The sequence below is a fragment of the Oncorhynchus gorbuscha genome, linkage group LG25 (assembly GCF_021184085.1).
Source record: "Oncorhynchus gorbuscha isolate QuinsamMale2020 ecotype Even-year linkage group LG25, OgorEven_v1.0, whole genome shotgun sequence".
NCBI lineage: Eukaryota > Metazoa > Chordata > Actinopteri > Salmoniformes > Salmonidae > Oncorhynchus > Oncorhynchus gorbuscha.
Genome location: NC_060197.1, coordinates 30,332,275 through 30,350,771, shown reverse-complemented (window position 1 = coordinate 30,350,771; position 18,497 = coordinate 30,332,275). Strand labels below are relative to the sequence as shown.

General features: G+C 39.3%; 1 protein-coding gene and 1 pseudogene across 1 annotated transcript; both read left to right on the top strand.

The window, feature by feature from the left end:
• Positions 1-5,337: 5,337 nt before the first annotated feature.
• Positions 5,338-7,513, top strand: LOC124014494 (annotated as a pseudogene).
• A 7,439-nt stretch (positions 7,514-14,952) lies between these two features.
• Positions 14,953-17,782, top strand: LOC124014572. The gene is made up of 6 exons (XM_046329731.1): positions 14,953-15,452; positions 15,612-15,974; positions 16,113-16,463; positions 16,662-16,787; positions 16,997-17,031; positions 17,367-17,782. The coding sequence occupies exons 1-6, from the start codon at positions 15,299-15,301 to the stop codon at positions 17,502-17,504; spliced, it is 1,167 nt and encodes a 388-aa protein (XP_046185687.1). The 5' UTR covers positions 14,953-15,298; the 3' UTR covers positions 17,505-17,782.
• The last annotated feature ends 715 nt before the right edge of the window (positions 17,783-18,497 follow it).

The following is an 18,497-nucleotide window of genomic DNA, read 5'->3' as shown; positions in this document are numbered from 1 at the left end:
CGAGGGCTTAAGGGTGAGGGCTGGTGGATAGTTAGTTTGAACATGTAATATACATCTGTAGGGTGAAGCCTTGTGGTCCTCTATGAACCCCACCTAACCCAAACACCTACAGAATCAGTCAAAAGTTTGGACACACCTACTCATTCAAGGGTGTTTCTTAATTTTTTTTTTTACTGTTTTCTACATTGTAGAATAATAGTGAAGACATCAAAACTATGAAATAACACATATGGAATTTCTACAATGTAGAAAATAGTAAAAAAAAAAAAAAAAACCTTGAATGAGTAGGTGTGTTCAAACTTTTGATGGGTACTGTATCTGAACCCCACTAAACCCAAACACCTATATCATCTCTTCCCACACTCTTTTGGCCTGCAACCCCATTTTGATATCCAACATTTTGAGACAACATTTTGATGTGATCAAAGTCCAATGTTTACTTTTTAATTGGTGACAGTCTACTAAAAATCCATCTCACAGTAATTTGGACAGTTTTTTTAATCAGAAGGAAGTATGGCTTGAAGTGACTGAAATGCATTAGAAAGGTAGTTCAGAAGATCACCAGGCAATAAAGTTGTATGATCTTCTGTGTAGAAAAGAATGTCATCATGGATGATGTCCCCCCCCCCAATACATAAGTGTTCTTTAGTGTATTATCTTTCAGGGATGGGGTCATAATATTTTTACTTAAACCATTCAAAAGATAGAGACACATTTGTAGGAAGGAACAGAAACCGCTCTGTTTATTACAACCGCAACTTGCATCTCCCGGAGGTTCTATGAACCAAGAGCGATTTTGTACATTTTATTTCAGATTTTTTTCTTGTTACCCCATTTTTAAATCAGGGGACAGACACTACATGGGTGCAACCTTTAGACCTATATGAACCCATCCGAATCCAAACACCTATTTCCATTTAGATTCAACACAAATATGGTGAATTTCTGTTTTCACACTCCACATAAAACGTCTTTGCCAATTCTGCTTTCTGTAAATAGACATTGTGTTCCAATACCAATCTAGCATGCCCCCTACCAATGAAATCCACTTTGATCTCACTCTGAATAAAGAGGTGTTCTCTGATTCACAACCAGACAGAGCAGAATAGATTTACACACAGAATGGCGAGAACCTTCCTACCAGCTCTACTGCTCTATGAATTGAGTAAGCAAGCTACTGTTAAATCTATAATGGAGACAGAGAAAGATTGACTGCATCCATCATGTATAACCAGATTGTTCAGTGCATCACTTCTTCCTGACATGCACTTCTTCTAACATGTACATGTGATATCAATGATTCTAATCATTAATGTAGGACTTAGTGCTTTGTGTTTCAGGTTTGGTCTCTGTTTTGGTTTTCCCAGTGTCAGACTATGGAGGTCCGTACTGGGGATACCATCACCTTGCAGTGCTCCAATGTTACAACGGCTGTGGGACACACAGCATGGTTCAAGCAAGTCAAAGGATCAGAGCCTGTGTGCATCTCGTCTATGTACAGTGTGGCTTCAACACCTGATCTTCATAATGGTTTTCAAAAGGAACATTCTGAAATGTTCGGCAACAACACCACTATCTTTCTCAAAATCACAAAAGTGTAAATAGATGACTGTGGCCTGTATGTCCGTGCATTGTATCCACATTGCCACATGTTCTTTGTCAACGCAAAAATTCAAAGTTAGTTTTCAACTATTTATCTGGCTTTTGATAGATTTGAAAATGCTTATCAACCTTGTTAGGAGTTTGTTTCATGACTAAGGCAAACCATTACTGGACATATTTTTTATCATTATATTTTTGAGAAAAAATACTTTTTTATTTTTTACTAATCTCAATGTTAAAGTGCACAACGGATTTGAGGAAATACCAGAGTCATCTAAAGAGAGTGAGTTTCTTTCTTTCTCATGTAGATAAAAAAAAGAATAACTAAAAAACAATAAAGCAACACATGTTTTGTGTGTCATTGAAGGACCATCAAGTGATTTAATAAAATGTCATCTAATAGGACACTGTAATGGAACTATCAGTCTAGTAGGAGAGGATGATGATGGAACCATGTACCTCCTTCCCCTGGTTGTGATCCTGGGTGTTGTGACTGCTGTTCTACCTATAGTCATCCTCATCCTGGTCCTCAAGATCAGGTGAGCCATAAACAACACAGGTAGGAACCCACATCATGATCATATAGGACCTGTGAACTACACTTCAAATAGGGATGTTTTCACTAGAATGGAGTGTGTCGGAGTCGGCTCCACTCCTTGTTCGGGCGGCGTTTGATGATCAACGTCGCTGGCTTTCTAGCCATCACCGTTCCATTTTTCATATATCCATCTGTCTTGTCTTGTCTCGTTGCCATACACAACTGGATTTCATTTCCCCAATCTATCTACTTGTATCTAACCCTCTGTTTCCCATCATGTTTTGTGTGTAATTGTTTCATGTTATGTGGCATGAGTTTACACGCTTTACTTGTATGTTCCGTTTTTCGAGCGTGTTTGATTCATGTAGCGCTCTCGTTTTTGGAACTGTAATAAAAGTGTGCCTGTTCATTATACTCTGCTCTCCTGCACCTGACTTCGCCTCCAATACACCATTGACAGAATGATCCATTAATCCGTTCTCTGCTCTCTTTTGATATTATATTCAGGACCTGATTCTCAAAGACAACCACAAAATGATCAGGTAAATACTGCATGATTAAATACTGAAATATAAGCAATTCAGAAACTGAGAAAATTACAATTGTAGCTTGCAAATCTACAGAACCAAGACCCAGATGCATTGAATTATGCCGCTCTGAATTTCACCTCCAAGAAGAGGAAGCTGGAGAAGAGAAGAGAGAAGGAGCTGGACCCCCATGTAGTGTATGCTGCTACAAGATGATAAAGTGGAGGAGGATGGAAGAGGAAAATCAGTTGTCCATATCTTTGAATAAAAGTTGAAATCTTGCTATATTGTATCTTTGTAGTTATATTAAATGTATTGAAATGTAAATCAGTAAATATCGCTGTAGTGTTTGTGAGTTGTACAACAGTGCTACTGTAGCCCTCTCCAACAAGTTAGGTCACACAGCTCAGTGGTACAGGGTGTGGTTAGAGAGGGGGAGTTAGAAGTAAAAACACAACGGTTTAATGGTCGCAGAGGAGCAGTTGCATCTTTTGGCCTCTTAACTTAGATCTCTGTTGTGTGTGTCAGTGATTTGGTAATTTATTTATAGGGTGACCTTGAGGGGCAAAGTACCCAGGAGTAGACAATAGTATTATACTGTTCACTTATGAAGACAAATAAAGAGTTAAACCAAAATGGCCTTTGTCATGATGTTATTCCCCCCTTATTATTTCCTGTCTTGGCTTTGCACAAATCACAGCCCCCTATTCTGAGAAGCACCTTATAAGGAGAATATGATGGGGTCTGAAGTAGGAGGGGCCAGTGAGGGTACGCATCACTTCCTGTGGTGTGACTGACAGGAAGTAGCAGCTCAGTGTAGAGTGAGACCTGCTGAGGTGAACATCACTGGGTCTCTCATAGACTAACACTGTGGGATGAAATGTCCCTTATGATCTCTCAATGTCTCGCCAGATTTTCAGTCCACCTGCCAACAGATAGTATGGGGAAAATATTTGTGTGTAAGAGTAAATGCCTGGGTGAGGGTGAGGGTGGGGGGTGGGGAGGTGGGGGGCTCTTCACATAAACTCTCTTATTCTGGATGTTAAACACCAGACCTGTCACGGCTGTTGAATGAAGAGGACCAAGTTGCAGCGTCGTGGGCGTACATATTATTTTTATTAGAAAAGATGCCAAACAAAAGAAAAAACACTACCAAACAAACCATGACGCTAAAGGCTATGTGCCATAAACAAAGTCAACTTCCCACAAAGACAGGTGGGAAAAGGGCTACCTAAGTATGGTTCTCAATCAGAGACAACGATAGACAGCTGTCCCTGATTGAGAACCCTACCAGGCCAAAACATAGAAATACAAATAATAGAACATAGAATACCCACCCCAAATCACACCCTGACCAAACCAAATAGAGACATAAAAAGGATCTTTAAGGTCAGGGCGTGACAAGACCCCTGCCGGTCAATTAGATGTACAATGTCAAGAATACAAACCACAAGCTAAAATCATTTTCCAAACCATAAACTATGAAGGGTTTCCTAAACTATGGGTCCTGAGTTATGAGAATACATCTACTGTATAATCACACTGTCTTCTTATTTTGAGTCGTTGGGAGTTGATTTCTCATTTGGGTCTCGAACTGAAAAAGTTTAAGAGCCCTAAAGCATTCAACAAGAGGACAAAGTGCAGATAAAGATTGGTTGTCTCAATAGTTGTCAACTTTCCCTTCATGAAAAAAATTAAAGTATTGGTAACAATCAAAGATTTGAAATTAAGCCAACTATCAGAACTCAGGATAAGACCCAGATGCAGACGGCCAGAATCACAGATGTGTATTGACCCAAGCAGGGGGCAGGCAAAAGACAGTTCAAGGGCAGGCCGAGGTCCGCAATCCAGGGCAGAGTCAGAAAGGTACAGAACGGCAGGCAGGCTCGGGGTCAGGGAAGGCAGAGGTTTGTAATCGGGTCAGAGTCGGGCAGGTACAGAGCGGCAGTCAGGGCAGGCAGTATGGTCAGAACTGGGGAAACAGAAACTTGAGAAATCAGGAAGAACACTGGTAAGACCTGACTAGACAAACTGGCAACAGACAGAGCACACAGATGCACAGGGGATAATGGGGAAGATGGGTGACACCTGGAGGGGGGTGGGGACAAGCACAAAGACAGGGGAAACTAAACAGGGTGTGACACCAACAAATATATATTATATATTTATTATTATTATATTTACTATGTATTATTCAATGCTATTGCATTTACAACTAATATGAGTATTTATTTGTGGAGGATTGTGATGAAAATCAAGAGCCAGAAATGCATATTTTATGCAGTGGTGTGTATATTTACATTATGGATTACTTTAACCCTTCCTTAGGCTGGGATGGGTTGGTAGTATTAGCAGCACTAAAGATCATTCACTGTTTCCTTTCCAAACATCAAAAGAGAAATCATTTCAGTAAATGTTTAATTTCTCTCAAAAAAGAAGCAGCTGTATCAAGCAAATATTTGATTGACTTGATCCAGTAACTGACCTTCTTTATGTTGTCTTCTTGAAAAAGTAATTCCTGAGAAGCTCAGACTATGGTGAGCCAGAGGACACACTTCTAAGATTTCAGTCAGCCAATAACATCTCTCGTTTCAGTGTTCCCTCCTACTGCATGAAAGGTACATGTAAAGTGCCGTCCTATATTTAGGTGCATATAAAGTGTCCCACTGTCAGACCCACACACGATACAGCGCAGAAGGGACTAATGTTACAATGATGAATAGAGAAGTATTTATATTTTACATCAACTTGTGTAAGTGTAAGACATTTTAATTGAGTTCCTTTTTTAATCATTTGTAGTGTGTAGTTTGAATTTGATAAGCGAAGTGGACGTTCTCTCTGTAATGCTAGAAATGGTTTATCTATGTCTTTGTCTTTGATCCATTTTGTTTGTTTGCTTTGACAGTTTCTGCTTTTACCAAAACAAACATAATCCAACCAACACCTGTGATGGTTGCTGAGCTGGGAGACACTGTGACTCTCACTTGCTTTTGTCCCAAATTGTCGGTGACCAGGTTTGATTGGTTCAAGCAGAGTTTTGGACAGGAACCCCTCCTCATGGCATCATCTCTTTATGTTGGCCAAGAGAGTTATTATTCAACAACTTTATCAAGGACTTTACTGAGACCAAACGTTTGGGTGTGAGGAGAGGAGACTACAGCTATAACTTGACCATATCCAAGACAGAGCCAGGGGACTCAGCTACATACTTTGTTCCACTACAGACATCTATGAGCTCACATATGGAGAGGGAACTGTTTTAATCGTCCAAGGTAACCAAACATTTGCTTCTTCAATTTCAAAATGTGTGGTGCTGTATATTGGCATGATTTGTACAGCTGCTTCATCAAATGCTAGTGATGAATACATGGCTTTTCGTGTTTTTCACCCACTTAGTTTTACATTAGTTACTCACTCTCTTCAGACTCAGAGTCCAACAGCATGTCTGTGCTCCAGCAGCCTGTGTCTGAGTCAGTCCAGCAAGGAGGCTCTGTGACTCTGAACTGTACAATTCACACTAAGACCTGTGCAGGACAACACAGTGTCTATTGGTTCAGACATGGCTCAGGAGAATCCCGTCCAGGAATCATTTACACCCATGGAGACAGGAGTGATCAGTGTGAGGCTGGGTCTCCTCCACAGAGCTGTGTCTTCAACCTCCCCAAGAGGAACCTCAGCCTCTCTGATGCTGGGACTTACTACTGTGCTGTGGCCTCATGTGGTGAGATTTTGTTCGGGAACGGGACCAAGCTGAACATTGACCGTATGTGATACTTCTGACATTCTGTTTTATAATATTCTATGTAATCAAATTTCTTTTGATTGCAGGTAAGGTAACATTCGGATACTTTTGTTTTTCTATATCATTCAGACATCTTTGTATTTCTATATCATTCAGATATCTTTGCTTTTCTATATCATTCAGATATCATTGTTTTTCTATATCCTTCAGATATCTTTGCATATGAGAGAATAAAATATGACTCAGATCAGGCCGAGTCTTGTTGGTGTCTCTAACATTGTCATAGCTTTATCCCTCAGTGTCTCAGTGTCTCCATCCCTATTTGATATTTCACAGATGGTTGTAAGGAGGACCATCTTCTGTTCATGTATTGCCTTGGCGTAGCGTTGGGTCTGTGTGTCCTCCTCATCATTGTCCTTACTTGTGTTTTGTACAAGATGAGCAAGCGCATAGGTAAGCGACAATATTGTGCAAGATCCAGTATGCTTCTCAATTGTTGGTACAGTTACATTAGTTGACATCTTTTGGTCAAAACTGGTCATAAAGTCCCTTCATTGTATGATGATAATGATTATATTGATTATTTGTGTTTTATTCAAAGGAACCCACCTTCAGCCAAGTACTCCTGCAGTCCCCAGTCATGATAACCAGGTAACCTGACCTCACACTTGTTTAGTTGTTGCTGAATCAATGTATTTTTCCTTTAATCAAAATATGAAAAAATGAATTTTATTAGTGGATTGTTTCACTATACCACAATATTTAGTATAATAGCAAATATTTAGATTTTAATACTTGTTATTCCTCTCAGGATCAAGAGCCTGTTACTCTCCATTACGCCGCTCTGAACGTCGTCCTCAAGAAACCAAAGTCCGGGAGACAGAGGAGCGCCACGGAGACAGACACTGTGTACTCTGGTGTGAGACGCCAAAACGTGGACTGAAATGTCAACCTGTCCTCTTTAATAACTTGCACTGATTCTGTGTTTTCTACACTGTATGTTTGACTGTGGCTTTTTCATTGTAAGTTGCAATTTCTTACAGCTCAATGTTATATTGATACTGATGTTCAATTTTGATCAATTAAAACATTAAACTGCTTTCATGTAAAGGTATTGTTTGATTTTTCTCTTTCCTTAAATATGTACAACATTTTCACCCACAGATTCAGTGTACAACAACCATATCAAGCCTATGTTCAATGTAAAACATAAGGTTGGTTGCATGATAACTGTAAATATGTATCTATTGCTGGTGTTTTAGCCTCTCAAACTGTCTTCTTTTAGCTGTATCCTGTATCACAGATCTCTGTGGTGTTCTGACTGCCCTGAATAGATGTTCCACTCACGTAAACTCAACTCTAACCCCCAGCAATGACCGTCAGTCCTCACCACACTCTCTTTTCACACACCATCAAAACCACCAACATGCATGTCACTAAGAGCCCAACTCTCTCTCTCTCCATAAGAACAAGCTGAACTAAAAATGGACTTCTTAGCTAAATCTACTTTGAACAGAATTGATATGGTTAAGAGACTGATTTCAAATTTGACAATATTCACTTTGTAACAGAAGTTTTCACAAACCATGGACAAAATGTGAATATGTATAAGTGCACCTTGCAGAACTGGGAGCAGCAGTGAACGTGGAAGTCCCCATAACTGTCTCAACAGTAGAGTTGGCAGTAACTTGTAGAAGGGCTCAAAATGTCCACTAATTGGAGGAAGTATCATTTACAACTTCACTTCCTGTGATAGTTCATGTGTGTAGCCGGAATAGCAGTCAAACAAATGTCAAAAAAGACAGTGTGTGGCTATGAAGAATCTATATCAAGATAATATAGTTATTAAATGCTTATTACACATTCCTATTATGTTAGAAATCATTTCCAGCATCTTTAAATAGCAGCCACCAAACAGGCCAAACAGTCGTCATCCCTGGATCATGACTACTAACCTCAACATAGTTATAATAAAGTGTAGCTTAGTAACAAGGAGCAACAATCACTCAAAATGAAAGCGGTAGTAGAGAACTGTATGATGAAGACAATGACTCGCGCTAGGGTGTGTCATTTTTTAACATTAAAAAAAAAAAGTCAGTAATCTAGTTTTAGATGTGTTGATAGCATGACACTCACATCCCCCCCACACACATCTAACAAGTTCACAGGTACTTGCAGTCTTCTCTAAGTACGAGGCTATATCTATTCTTTGGTCAGGCCTGTTGGCCTTGTACACACAGGACCCTCCTACCTGCTCTCTGTGTCTCTGTGGTTTTCAGCAGGATGTCTATTCTGGTGTCAGTCAGTTGTTTTTACATTTGTTATTGTTGTTCATGTTTCTACTGACAGCTTGCAGTCACAGCAAACCAGTTCTTTATAAACTTACTTGGATATATATAGTTATCTGAAATCAGTTACAAACCACAAATAACTGCTAATGAACTCTCCAAGTTAAGCATCTCATGTCAATACGGAACCATCTATACTATATATATATATATCTGCTCAGGGGGAGGGGCCATTTTAGGATGATGTCATGGGAGAACTAGTACGTTCTCAATCAGACAAGTGCAGGGTTCTACTGCAGGGTTCTCTGTAAGGAGACCAATAGAGGAGGATCCTGTCACGCCCTGGTCTTAGTATTTTGTGTTTTCTATATTTATTTGGTCAGGCCAGGGTGTGACATTGGTTTATTTTGTGTTGTGTTTATGTATGGGGGTTTTTCCGTAGGTTTTGGGATTGTGACTCAGTGGGGTGTTCTAGCAAAGTCTATGGTTGCCTGAGGCGGTTCTCAATCAGAGGCAGGTGATTCTCATTGTCTCTGATTGGGAACCATATGTAGGCAGCCATATTCTTTGAGTGTTTCGTGGGTGATTGTTCCGGTCTCTGTGTTAGTTTGCACTAGTTTAGGCTGTTTCGGTTTTCACATTTACGTTTATTGTTTTTGTTTCGTCTTCATTAAAGATGTATCGAACTAACCACGCTGCATTTTGGTCCGACTCTCCTTCAACGGAAGAAAAACGTAACAGAGCCTCCTTCTGAAAGATTGCCTCCTATAAGAACCACACTAAGCAGACAGTGATACAGAGTGGATAAAGTGTGTCGTGAATTTTTTATATTACAAAACATGTTCAATATATAACAGTCCAATCAGTGATGCACACAGGTATTACAATTCAGATAATGCATGTTTCTGTGAATGATAGGGAATGAGACTGACATGCAATTGAATTGTTTTATTCTGTAGGTGTTTATCACCTGCTATATTGTCATTATTTCGCCACTATGGCCTATTTATTGCCTTATACCTCCCTTACCTCATTTGCTCACACTGTATATAGACATTTTCTACTGTATTATTGACTGAATGCTTGTTTCTTACATGTGTAACTCTGTGTTGTTGTTTGTGTCGCACTGCTTTGCTTTTTCTAGGCCAGGTCGCAGTTGTAAATGAGAACTTGTTCTCAACTAGCCTACCTGGTTAAATAAAGGTGAAATAAATGATCACATATACACTCTCACTGCTCTACCCCTGTTCACTCTTATATATTTACATGTTAGTAATTTAGAAGACACTCTTATGCAGAGCAACTTATTGGAGAACGTAGGGTTAAGCGCCTTGCTCTCGGTCACATCCACAGATTTTTCACTTTGTCGGCTCAGCGATTCGAACGTGCGACCTTTTGGTTACTGGCTCATTGCTTTTAACCACTAGACAAGACATGTTCAACATATTACAGCCCTCCTATGGGTCATCTGGAGTACTGTAACTGTTGATAATAATAATAGTTTTCTTTCAAATACTTTAGGCACACTTGGTTTTGCTTGCCTTCTGCAATGGAGGCAAGATAAATCAAGTGTAACTAAGGTAAGATTGAGAAAACAAATAGCCTACTATTTTGACCCAAGGCTGTCCAGAGAGGTGAGAAAACAAAAGCCCTACTATTGTGACGCAGGTGAGAAAACAAAGCCTACTATTTTGACCCAGGGCTGTCCAGAGAGGTGAGAAAACCACAAACCACCAGACAAGTAAAACCTTAATTTACTTGCATTCTACAGCTTCCTGCCTCTGAGTCCAGCCAGTAGACTGTGTGACTCTGTATGGTGCAATAGACCACAAGACCATGGTCGTCTGAATGAGAAGTCGACGAAGAAGATTGGGTCCAGTTCAACCAATCACCCACTAGCCCTTTGTTGTACACTTGGGTAGACTTTGTCCACTCAATATTTTATATTCAAAGATGGTGTCACTGTTTACAATATTTCTAATTCTCAAACAAATCGGTAAGTTAACTAACTTTACCAAGGACTTCACTGGGACTAAATGTCTGAAGGTGAAGAGAGGATTTGACAGCTTTAACCTGACCATCTCTAAGACACAGTTAGGGGACTGAGCTACATACTAATGTGTTGCTATTGAAGTGGGCAAAGTCACATTTGGAGGAGCTGTTTTGATTGTCAAAGGTAACCTAACTTACTTCTTTATTTTAGATTTTCATTTTATATCCATGAAATTCTAAATATACATTACAAATTGTCAATAGATACATCTAGCAGGTCAAAACCATTTACACACCATAATCTTAATTTTCACTCTTTTCAGATTCCAACAGCATGTCTGTTGTACAGCAGCCTTTGTCTGAGTCAGTCCAGCCAGGAAACTCTGTGACTTTGAACTGTACAATACACACTGAGACCTGTGCAGGAGAACACAGTGTCTATTGGTTCAGACATTTACATTTACATTACATTTAAGTCATTTAGCAGACGCTCTTATCCAGAGCGACTTACAAATTGGTGCATTCACCTTATGACATCCAGTGGGACAGTCACTTAACAATAGTGCATCTAAAACTTAGGGGGGTGAGAGGGATTACTTATCCTATCCTAGGTATTCCTTAAAGAGGTGGGATCAGGAGAATCCCGTCCAGGAGTCATTTACAGAATATCCCCACTAGGAACCTTCGCCTCTCTGATGCTTGGATTTGCTACTGTGCTGTGGCCGCTTGGGGAGATACTGTTTGGGAATGGGACCAAGTGGGACATTGAAGGTAGGTGATATGGCTTGCTTCTTTGTATATATTTTACAAATCTACTGTGTAGAATATACATTTACTTGCTATTCTGAGCGTCCTCTATCAATGTTTGAATGTCCACAGGCCATAGGGCAGACCCTCTTCTCTTGGTGTACTGCCAGGATGAAGAATTGGCTTTCTTGTTAACTTCTCTGGGATATGTGGGACGCTAACGTCAGGGAGCCAAATTCAAAACAACAGAAATCTCAAAATTACAATTCCTCAAACATGCAAGTATTATACACCATTTTAAAGCTAAACTTCTGGTTAATCCAGCCACAGTGTCTGATTTCAAAAAGGGTTTGCGATTATGTTAGGTCAGCACCTAGCGATAGAAAAACATACGTACAGCCATTTTCCAAAGAAGGAGAGGTGTCACAAAAGACAGAAATAGCGTTAAAATGAATCACTAACCATTGATGATCTTCACCGGATGGCACTCCCAGGACTCCATGTTAGACAATAAATGTGTGTTTTGTTCGATAAAGTTCATCTTTATGTCCAAAAAAATCATTTGAAATTGGTGTGTTATATTCAGAAATCAAACAAACATCTGGTAAAAGTGCAGAGAGCCACATCAAATTACAGGAATACTCATCATAAACATTGATAAAAGATACAAGTGTTAAACACACAATTAAAGATACACTTCTCCTTAATGCAACTGCTGTGTCAGATTGCAAAAAGGCTTTACGGCGAAAGCACACCTTGTGATTATGTTAGGTCCGCACCTAGCCACACAAAACTCAGAAATAGTGTTATAAATATTCACTTACCTTTGATGATCTTCATCAGAATGCACTCCCAGGAATCCCAGTTCCACAATAAATGTTTGTTTTGTTCGATAAAGTCCATAATTTATGTCCAAATACCTCCTTTTTGTTCACGCATTTAGCCCAGTAATCCAAATTCACAATGTGCGAGCACTTAGTTCAGACAGTCCAAAAAGTTATATTACAGTTCTTAGAAACATGTCAAACAATGTATAGAATCAACCTTTAGGATGTTTTTAACATAAATCTTCAATAATATTTCAACCGGACAATTCCTTTGTCTTTAGAAATGAAAAAGAACGGACCTCGCTCTCACGGCCGAGCGCATGACTTAGCTCATGGCATTCTGCCAGACCCCTTAGTCAAACAGCTCTTATTCGCTCCCCCTTCATAGAAGAAGCCTGAAACAAAGTTCTAAATACAGTTGACATCTAGTGGAAACCTTAGAAAGTGCAATATGACCCCATAGACACTGTATATTGGATAGGCAATCACATTTTAAAAAACTACAAACCTCAGATTTCCTACTTCCTGGTTGGATATTTTCTCATGTTTTTGCCTGCCATATGAGTTCTGTGTTACTCACAGACATAATTCAAACAGTTTTAGAAACGTCAGAGTGTTTTCAATCCAAATCTAATCTAACTAATTATATGCATATTCTAGCTTCTGGGCCTGAGTAGCAAGCAGTTTACTGTGGGCACCTTATTCATCCAAGCTACTCAATACTGCCCCCCAGTCCCAAAGAAGTTAATCCTGATCATTGTCCTTGCTTGCATCATGTACAAGACGAACCAGAGAAAGTGTCTGCAGTGCAGAGGTAAGTGACAACCTTTTAGAAGTTGCTCTTCTTTAACATTACCATCTACAGATGTATCTGCATGGGAAGAAGGAGTTGCATCTTTATCTTTGAGGTGTTTCTTTTCAGGATCCGTCTCTCTGACACCATGTCCAGCAGTCTCTTCTACAGATGCAGGGGTAAGTAGAATTTCTTACATTTTGTATTACCATAAAAAATATGTATGTAAATGTTTATGTTAAATAATAACATGTGTTATTATTTCCCCCTCCCACCTTTATAATTGTTTCTCACAGAACCAAGATGGAGACAGTCTCCATTACGTAGCTCTGAATCTGAGCAACAAGAAGAACAGGTCTAGAAGATAGAGAGGTCACATGGAGACAGTGGTGTATGCTGGGATCAGACAGTAGAACTGGATGAATGAAACAGTCCAATGAATTCTCTTTTTTATCAACTCCCACTTTATTAACATTATTATCTGTATTACTGTAACATATAATTACTGTAGCTACTTGAATTAAGTGTATTGCTTCTCTGCCAAACTCATTTTAAATGGACTTGCTTGTGACAAGATGAATAAAGCATTGTACAACAGTCAAGACAAAGGAAGTTGAATGTATTTATTAAGGCCATACTCAGGATCATTAAAGACGCAATATGCAGAAATCATTACGCCATTTCCTGGTTGCTAAAATTCTAATAGTTCACCTAATTTCAGTTTATGTGACAAAATAAGCAATGCATTGTGTAGAGAATAATTGTACCATCTAAACCGCTGTGAAATATATTTTCAATAACCAAAAATATTGTATTTTGTGCTGTTTAAAGCTGGTGTACAAAACCAAAGTAAAAGACGCAAAAACCAGACTTAAGAACGGGAAGCTTAGAAATAGAGACCATAGAACAATCTACCACTTCTTAGACATTTCTATTGTGAATTTGGCCGGTTCACCCAAAAAGTTACACGTTGTTTTAAGAGCAGGAAGCATAGATATAGCACACTTATAACAGATCTACCGCTTCTTAATTTTTGCTGTCAATGAGAATGACAGATATATAACTCACATTTGTATGTGAATTTGGTAAGTTTGCTTAAAAGTGATGTATTACAGCTTTAATTTGAAGTGTTAAACCGTTCTCATGCCACTAACATGCCCTCAAACAAACAGCAACATATTTACAGTTACTCTGCGGTCTTGAATGAACACAAGATGAGGATGTATCTACACTTTGTTAGAGCCTGCTGGTTTTGTACACAGGACACCTCTGCTCTCTTTCCTTCTTTCTTTCTTTCTTTCTGCTCTGCTCTGCTCTGCTCTGCTCTGCTCTGCTCTCTCTCTCTCTCTCTCTCTCTCTCTCTCTCTCTCTCTCTCTCTCTCTCTCTCTCTCTCTCTCTCTCTCTCTCTCTCTCTCTCTCTCTCTCTCTCTCTCTCTCTCTCTCTCTCCCTCTCTCTCTCTCTCTCTCTCTGCTCTGCTCTGCTCTGCTCTGCTCTCTCTCTCTCTCTCTCTCTCTCTCTCTCTCTCTCTCTCTCTCTCTCTCTCTCTCTCTCTCTCTCTTTCTCTCTCCCTCTCTCTCCCTCTCTGTGGTTTTCAGCCGGATGTCTCAGAACTCTTAGCTATCTCATACCATAGGCTATACTACTTGCTCTTCAAGTTGACCATTGTAACAACATTAAACCAACTCTTTTGATGAGGCAGCTAACCTAAACATAGTTGACTAAAATCTGTGAAAAAACACAATGAGCTATTTATTAGGTCATTTCACCTAGATCTGTAGTTCTTAGTCAAACACAACACAGTTTTAACTGTGAAGTATTATCATCACCTATAGGCCTAGAGGAATCTGCCTCCTCAATAACAAAATCATGGGAAGGGATTCTATCCATCCAATCCAATTGAGTGTAAGTTCTCAAATGTAGATTTTTTTTTCAATAGATGTTTTTTTTTGTGTGAGGTGAAGTGACTGTGTGGTGGCAGAAGCCCTAGTGGATGACAGTGTATGCATGTTCCCAAAAAGGTCACAACCAACAGTCTCTTGACGTAGACAACAGGAGATGTAGTGGTAAAGAATAAGGAATGCCAAACTTGAATGATTATAACTACATTTGTACTAAATATTAAAGGATAAGAATTGACCTATAATAAGATATGTGTGTGTCTGATTCAGTCCAGCCTGGATACACTATGACTCTGTACAATGTGAAGAAGATTTACGCAACGGAATAAGGCGTTAACAAAAATGATGGGTCCAGTTCGACCAATCACCTGCAACTCCATTGTTGAAGTGTTGTCTACATTGGTGGACTTTTTCCACTCAAGACAAGTTGTGAGGAGGATGACAACTGCAAAGAGGTTCACACTGTGTCTGATATTTCCACTTCTTGTAGAGATGGGTAAGTCCAACTTTTATATTTCTCTGCTTATGAGATGTTCGCCCTTGATTTGGATGCTTGAGGTATTACATGTAATACATTACAGACACTTTGAATATTCTAAGTTGTATTTGGGGTAAGTAACATCAAATATACTGTATTGTTCATTTTCTTTATTAGATGTGGTAGCTGGTACTGAATCCTCATCCATACTTCAGGACAGTGGTCTCATCTCAGCCAACGTTGGAGACACAGTGATTGTGCACTGCTTCTATAAAGGCCACATGGACATGCATTTCTCCTGGTACAAGCAACCCTTTGGAGATAAGCTTCAACTCTGCTCAACTGTCTTTAAGTTTGACAGGAACGCAACCTTTTACCATGAGTTTAAGAATAACCCTCGATTCTCAGTGGAAAATGGCCACGAAAGAAATTACCTGAGGATCTCAGACATGCAGCTCTCTGATTCAGGCACATACTACTGCGGAAGCTCTTATGGCAACAAGGTGGAGTTTGGAGAAGGAGCCATTCTCATAGTAAAAGGTAAGTTTTTGTAAACCTAAATGTACATATATGCTGTGTAAATATGAGGTATTATCTTATTCAGATGAGATGTTGAGTTTGAGCACTTTCTACAGTAATACTCCAGAGATTCAATGGGTTTATTGAAGTTCTTGTCAGGTTCAGGGTCCAGAAACATGACTGTGCTCCAGCAGCCTGTGTCTGAGTCAGTCCAGCCAGGAGACTCTGTGGCTCTCAACTGTACAATACACACTAAGACCTGTGAAGGAGAACACAGTGTCTATTGGTTCAGACATGGCTCAGGAGAATCCCGTCCAGGAATCATTTACACCCATGGAGACAGGAGTGATCAGTGTGAGAAGATCTCTGAGGCTGGGTCTCCTACACAGAGCTGTGTCTTCAACCTCCCTAAGAGGAACCTCGGCCTCTCTGATGCTGGGACTTACTACTGTGCTGTGGCCTCATGTGGGGAGATACTGTTTGGGAATGGGACCAAACTGGACATTCAAGGTAAATCCCATTTAATCTGTAAATAACCCCAACAACACTGTATATTCATGCAAACAGCCTACCTACAAATGATCCCATACATTTGTCTCAACAAGCTATACAATATCACCATCAGCTTTTGATGGCATACTTTACTGTTTGATGATCTTCCTAAGCGCTCATGAATACAATATGAATTCTCTGATACCCTTTCCACAGTTCCAGAGCATGATTCTCCATTTGATCTGAGTCCTACTGTTCTGGCCTTGGTCGTTTCCAACATCGTTCTGGGGATAGTGACCCTTCTACTTGTCTGGACGTTGTGCAAGAACAGAGATAGCAGAGGTATTACTTTATATCTAATGTATACAATGTATCTAATGTTATAGCTGATGTATCTAATGTTTCATGCATCTCTATGCAATGTACATTCTGTAAAGATCAATTAAATGTCCATCATATAAGCACTGTTAATTAACTACATGAGGTTAAAAAGAGATGGGATTGTCATAAAAAATAATAGCTGGCATTCCTCTATTTCAATCTCTTTGAAGGGAGGACTGATGTCCCAACATCCCACGGCAATCAGGTAAATTTGTCAACATTTATAAATATAGTATGCTTTCAGTTTTTACAAGAAACTGCCATTTAACTTTCCTTACAGCTAGAAGTCAGATTATTTGTCCTTTTTATGTTAAGTTTTCTTGGAAGTAATAGGTCACTGTACTAGATGTAGCCTACTTATTTTTGTTCATTTTTCCATGGAACTTCTGTCTCTGTTCCACTGACTGTCAGGTCATTGTAGTGGTTGTACAGTCTGAACAGTCATGTCTTTTGTAGAGTGTTGTAGAGGAGAATAGAAACATTATATAGTAGATCATGTTGTCATCATAATGTCTTTTCTCATGGCTCCACCCCCCTCAGAATCAAGACAGTGACGTGTTGAACTATGCAGCTGTCAGTTTCACCCCCAAGAAGAAGTCCTCCTCTAGAACAGCGAGAGAGAAGACCAGCAGAGAGGATGCAGTGTACTCTGATGTCAGGAATCTGCAGCAGCAGTGAAATATCACCACTGTCACAAGACTCCAAGAAGAAATATTACTATTTATAGCCTAATAGAACTACTTTTAGTAACAAAAAAATAGTATGGATTTTTAAATGTAACGAAGAAACTGTTATTTTAACATGGTCTGTATGCTGGAAGTATATAATGATCCTGTAATGATCATAAAATAGCCATAACCTTTTACAGCTTTTTATTGTAAGAAATAATCTGATAGAGAATCTCATTTTTGCTGTATGACTGTGTTTTTAACATAATAAACCATTAATTTATACACTCCATTCATCTCTATTCTCTGTCTACAGAACATCTCTGCCACCACATATACAAATATACAATATTATTAAAGGAATAGCAGTTTAGCTGAATATGTGTCAGGCTCCATCACAACATTAGAAATGGAGGAACACCAACACACATCTATTTCTTATCACAGAATAACTGCTTTTTTATTTAACTGTTATTTAACCAAGTTTAGATTTGCTGAGATACAAATACATTTTTCAGGAGAGACCATGAGAATCACTCTGACTCCAAATACCGCACAGATAAACATGTTTATGATTTACAATAAATGCTCTCTTTGTAAGAAGTGCAGTGTCCGTTTACACACCTACCAGACAGTAGTGGTGCGTGGGTAAAAACACTTTGGAAGCCAAGCCATATTACAACCTACGTGTTGTGATAATTGCGTAGTTTTCTCTATAGCCTGTTAATTCATATGCTTTGCGACTGTGACATATAGGCCTAAAGGCCGAGATAATAAGAAGACACAGTGGCAGTGTAAAGTCAACCTCACCTTAGTTTAATCACAAAACCACATAGCAGCCTCTGTCCAGTGAAGTCCACAAAGAATATTGAATGTTCAGTAACAGACAGTTACATGACCTACAGTACGCTCAAGCAAGTTAATGTTTCTGACACTTAATGACCACTAAACAGCTATTGATTTAGATCCACGGAGAGTTACCGCAAGAAAACGGGAGCTGCCT

Excerpts from the sequence above, each read along its gene's own strand:
- LOC124014572 (XM_046329731.1), top strand. The coding sequence starts at position 15,299 with ATGATGGGTCCAGTTCGACCAATCACCTGCAACTCCATTGTTGAAGTG. Across the intron at positions 15,975-16,112 it reads AGCCATTCTCATAGTAAAAG|GTTCAGGGTCCAGAAACATG; the intron begins GTAAGTTTTTGT and ends AGTTCTTGTCAG. Across the intron at positions 16,788-16,996 it reads CAAGAACAGAGATAGCAGAG|GGAGGACTGATGTCCCAACA; the intron begins GTATTACTTTAT and ends ATCTCTTTGAAG.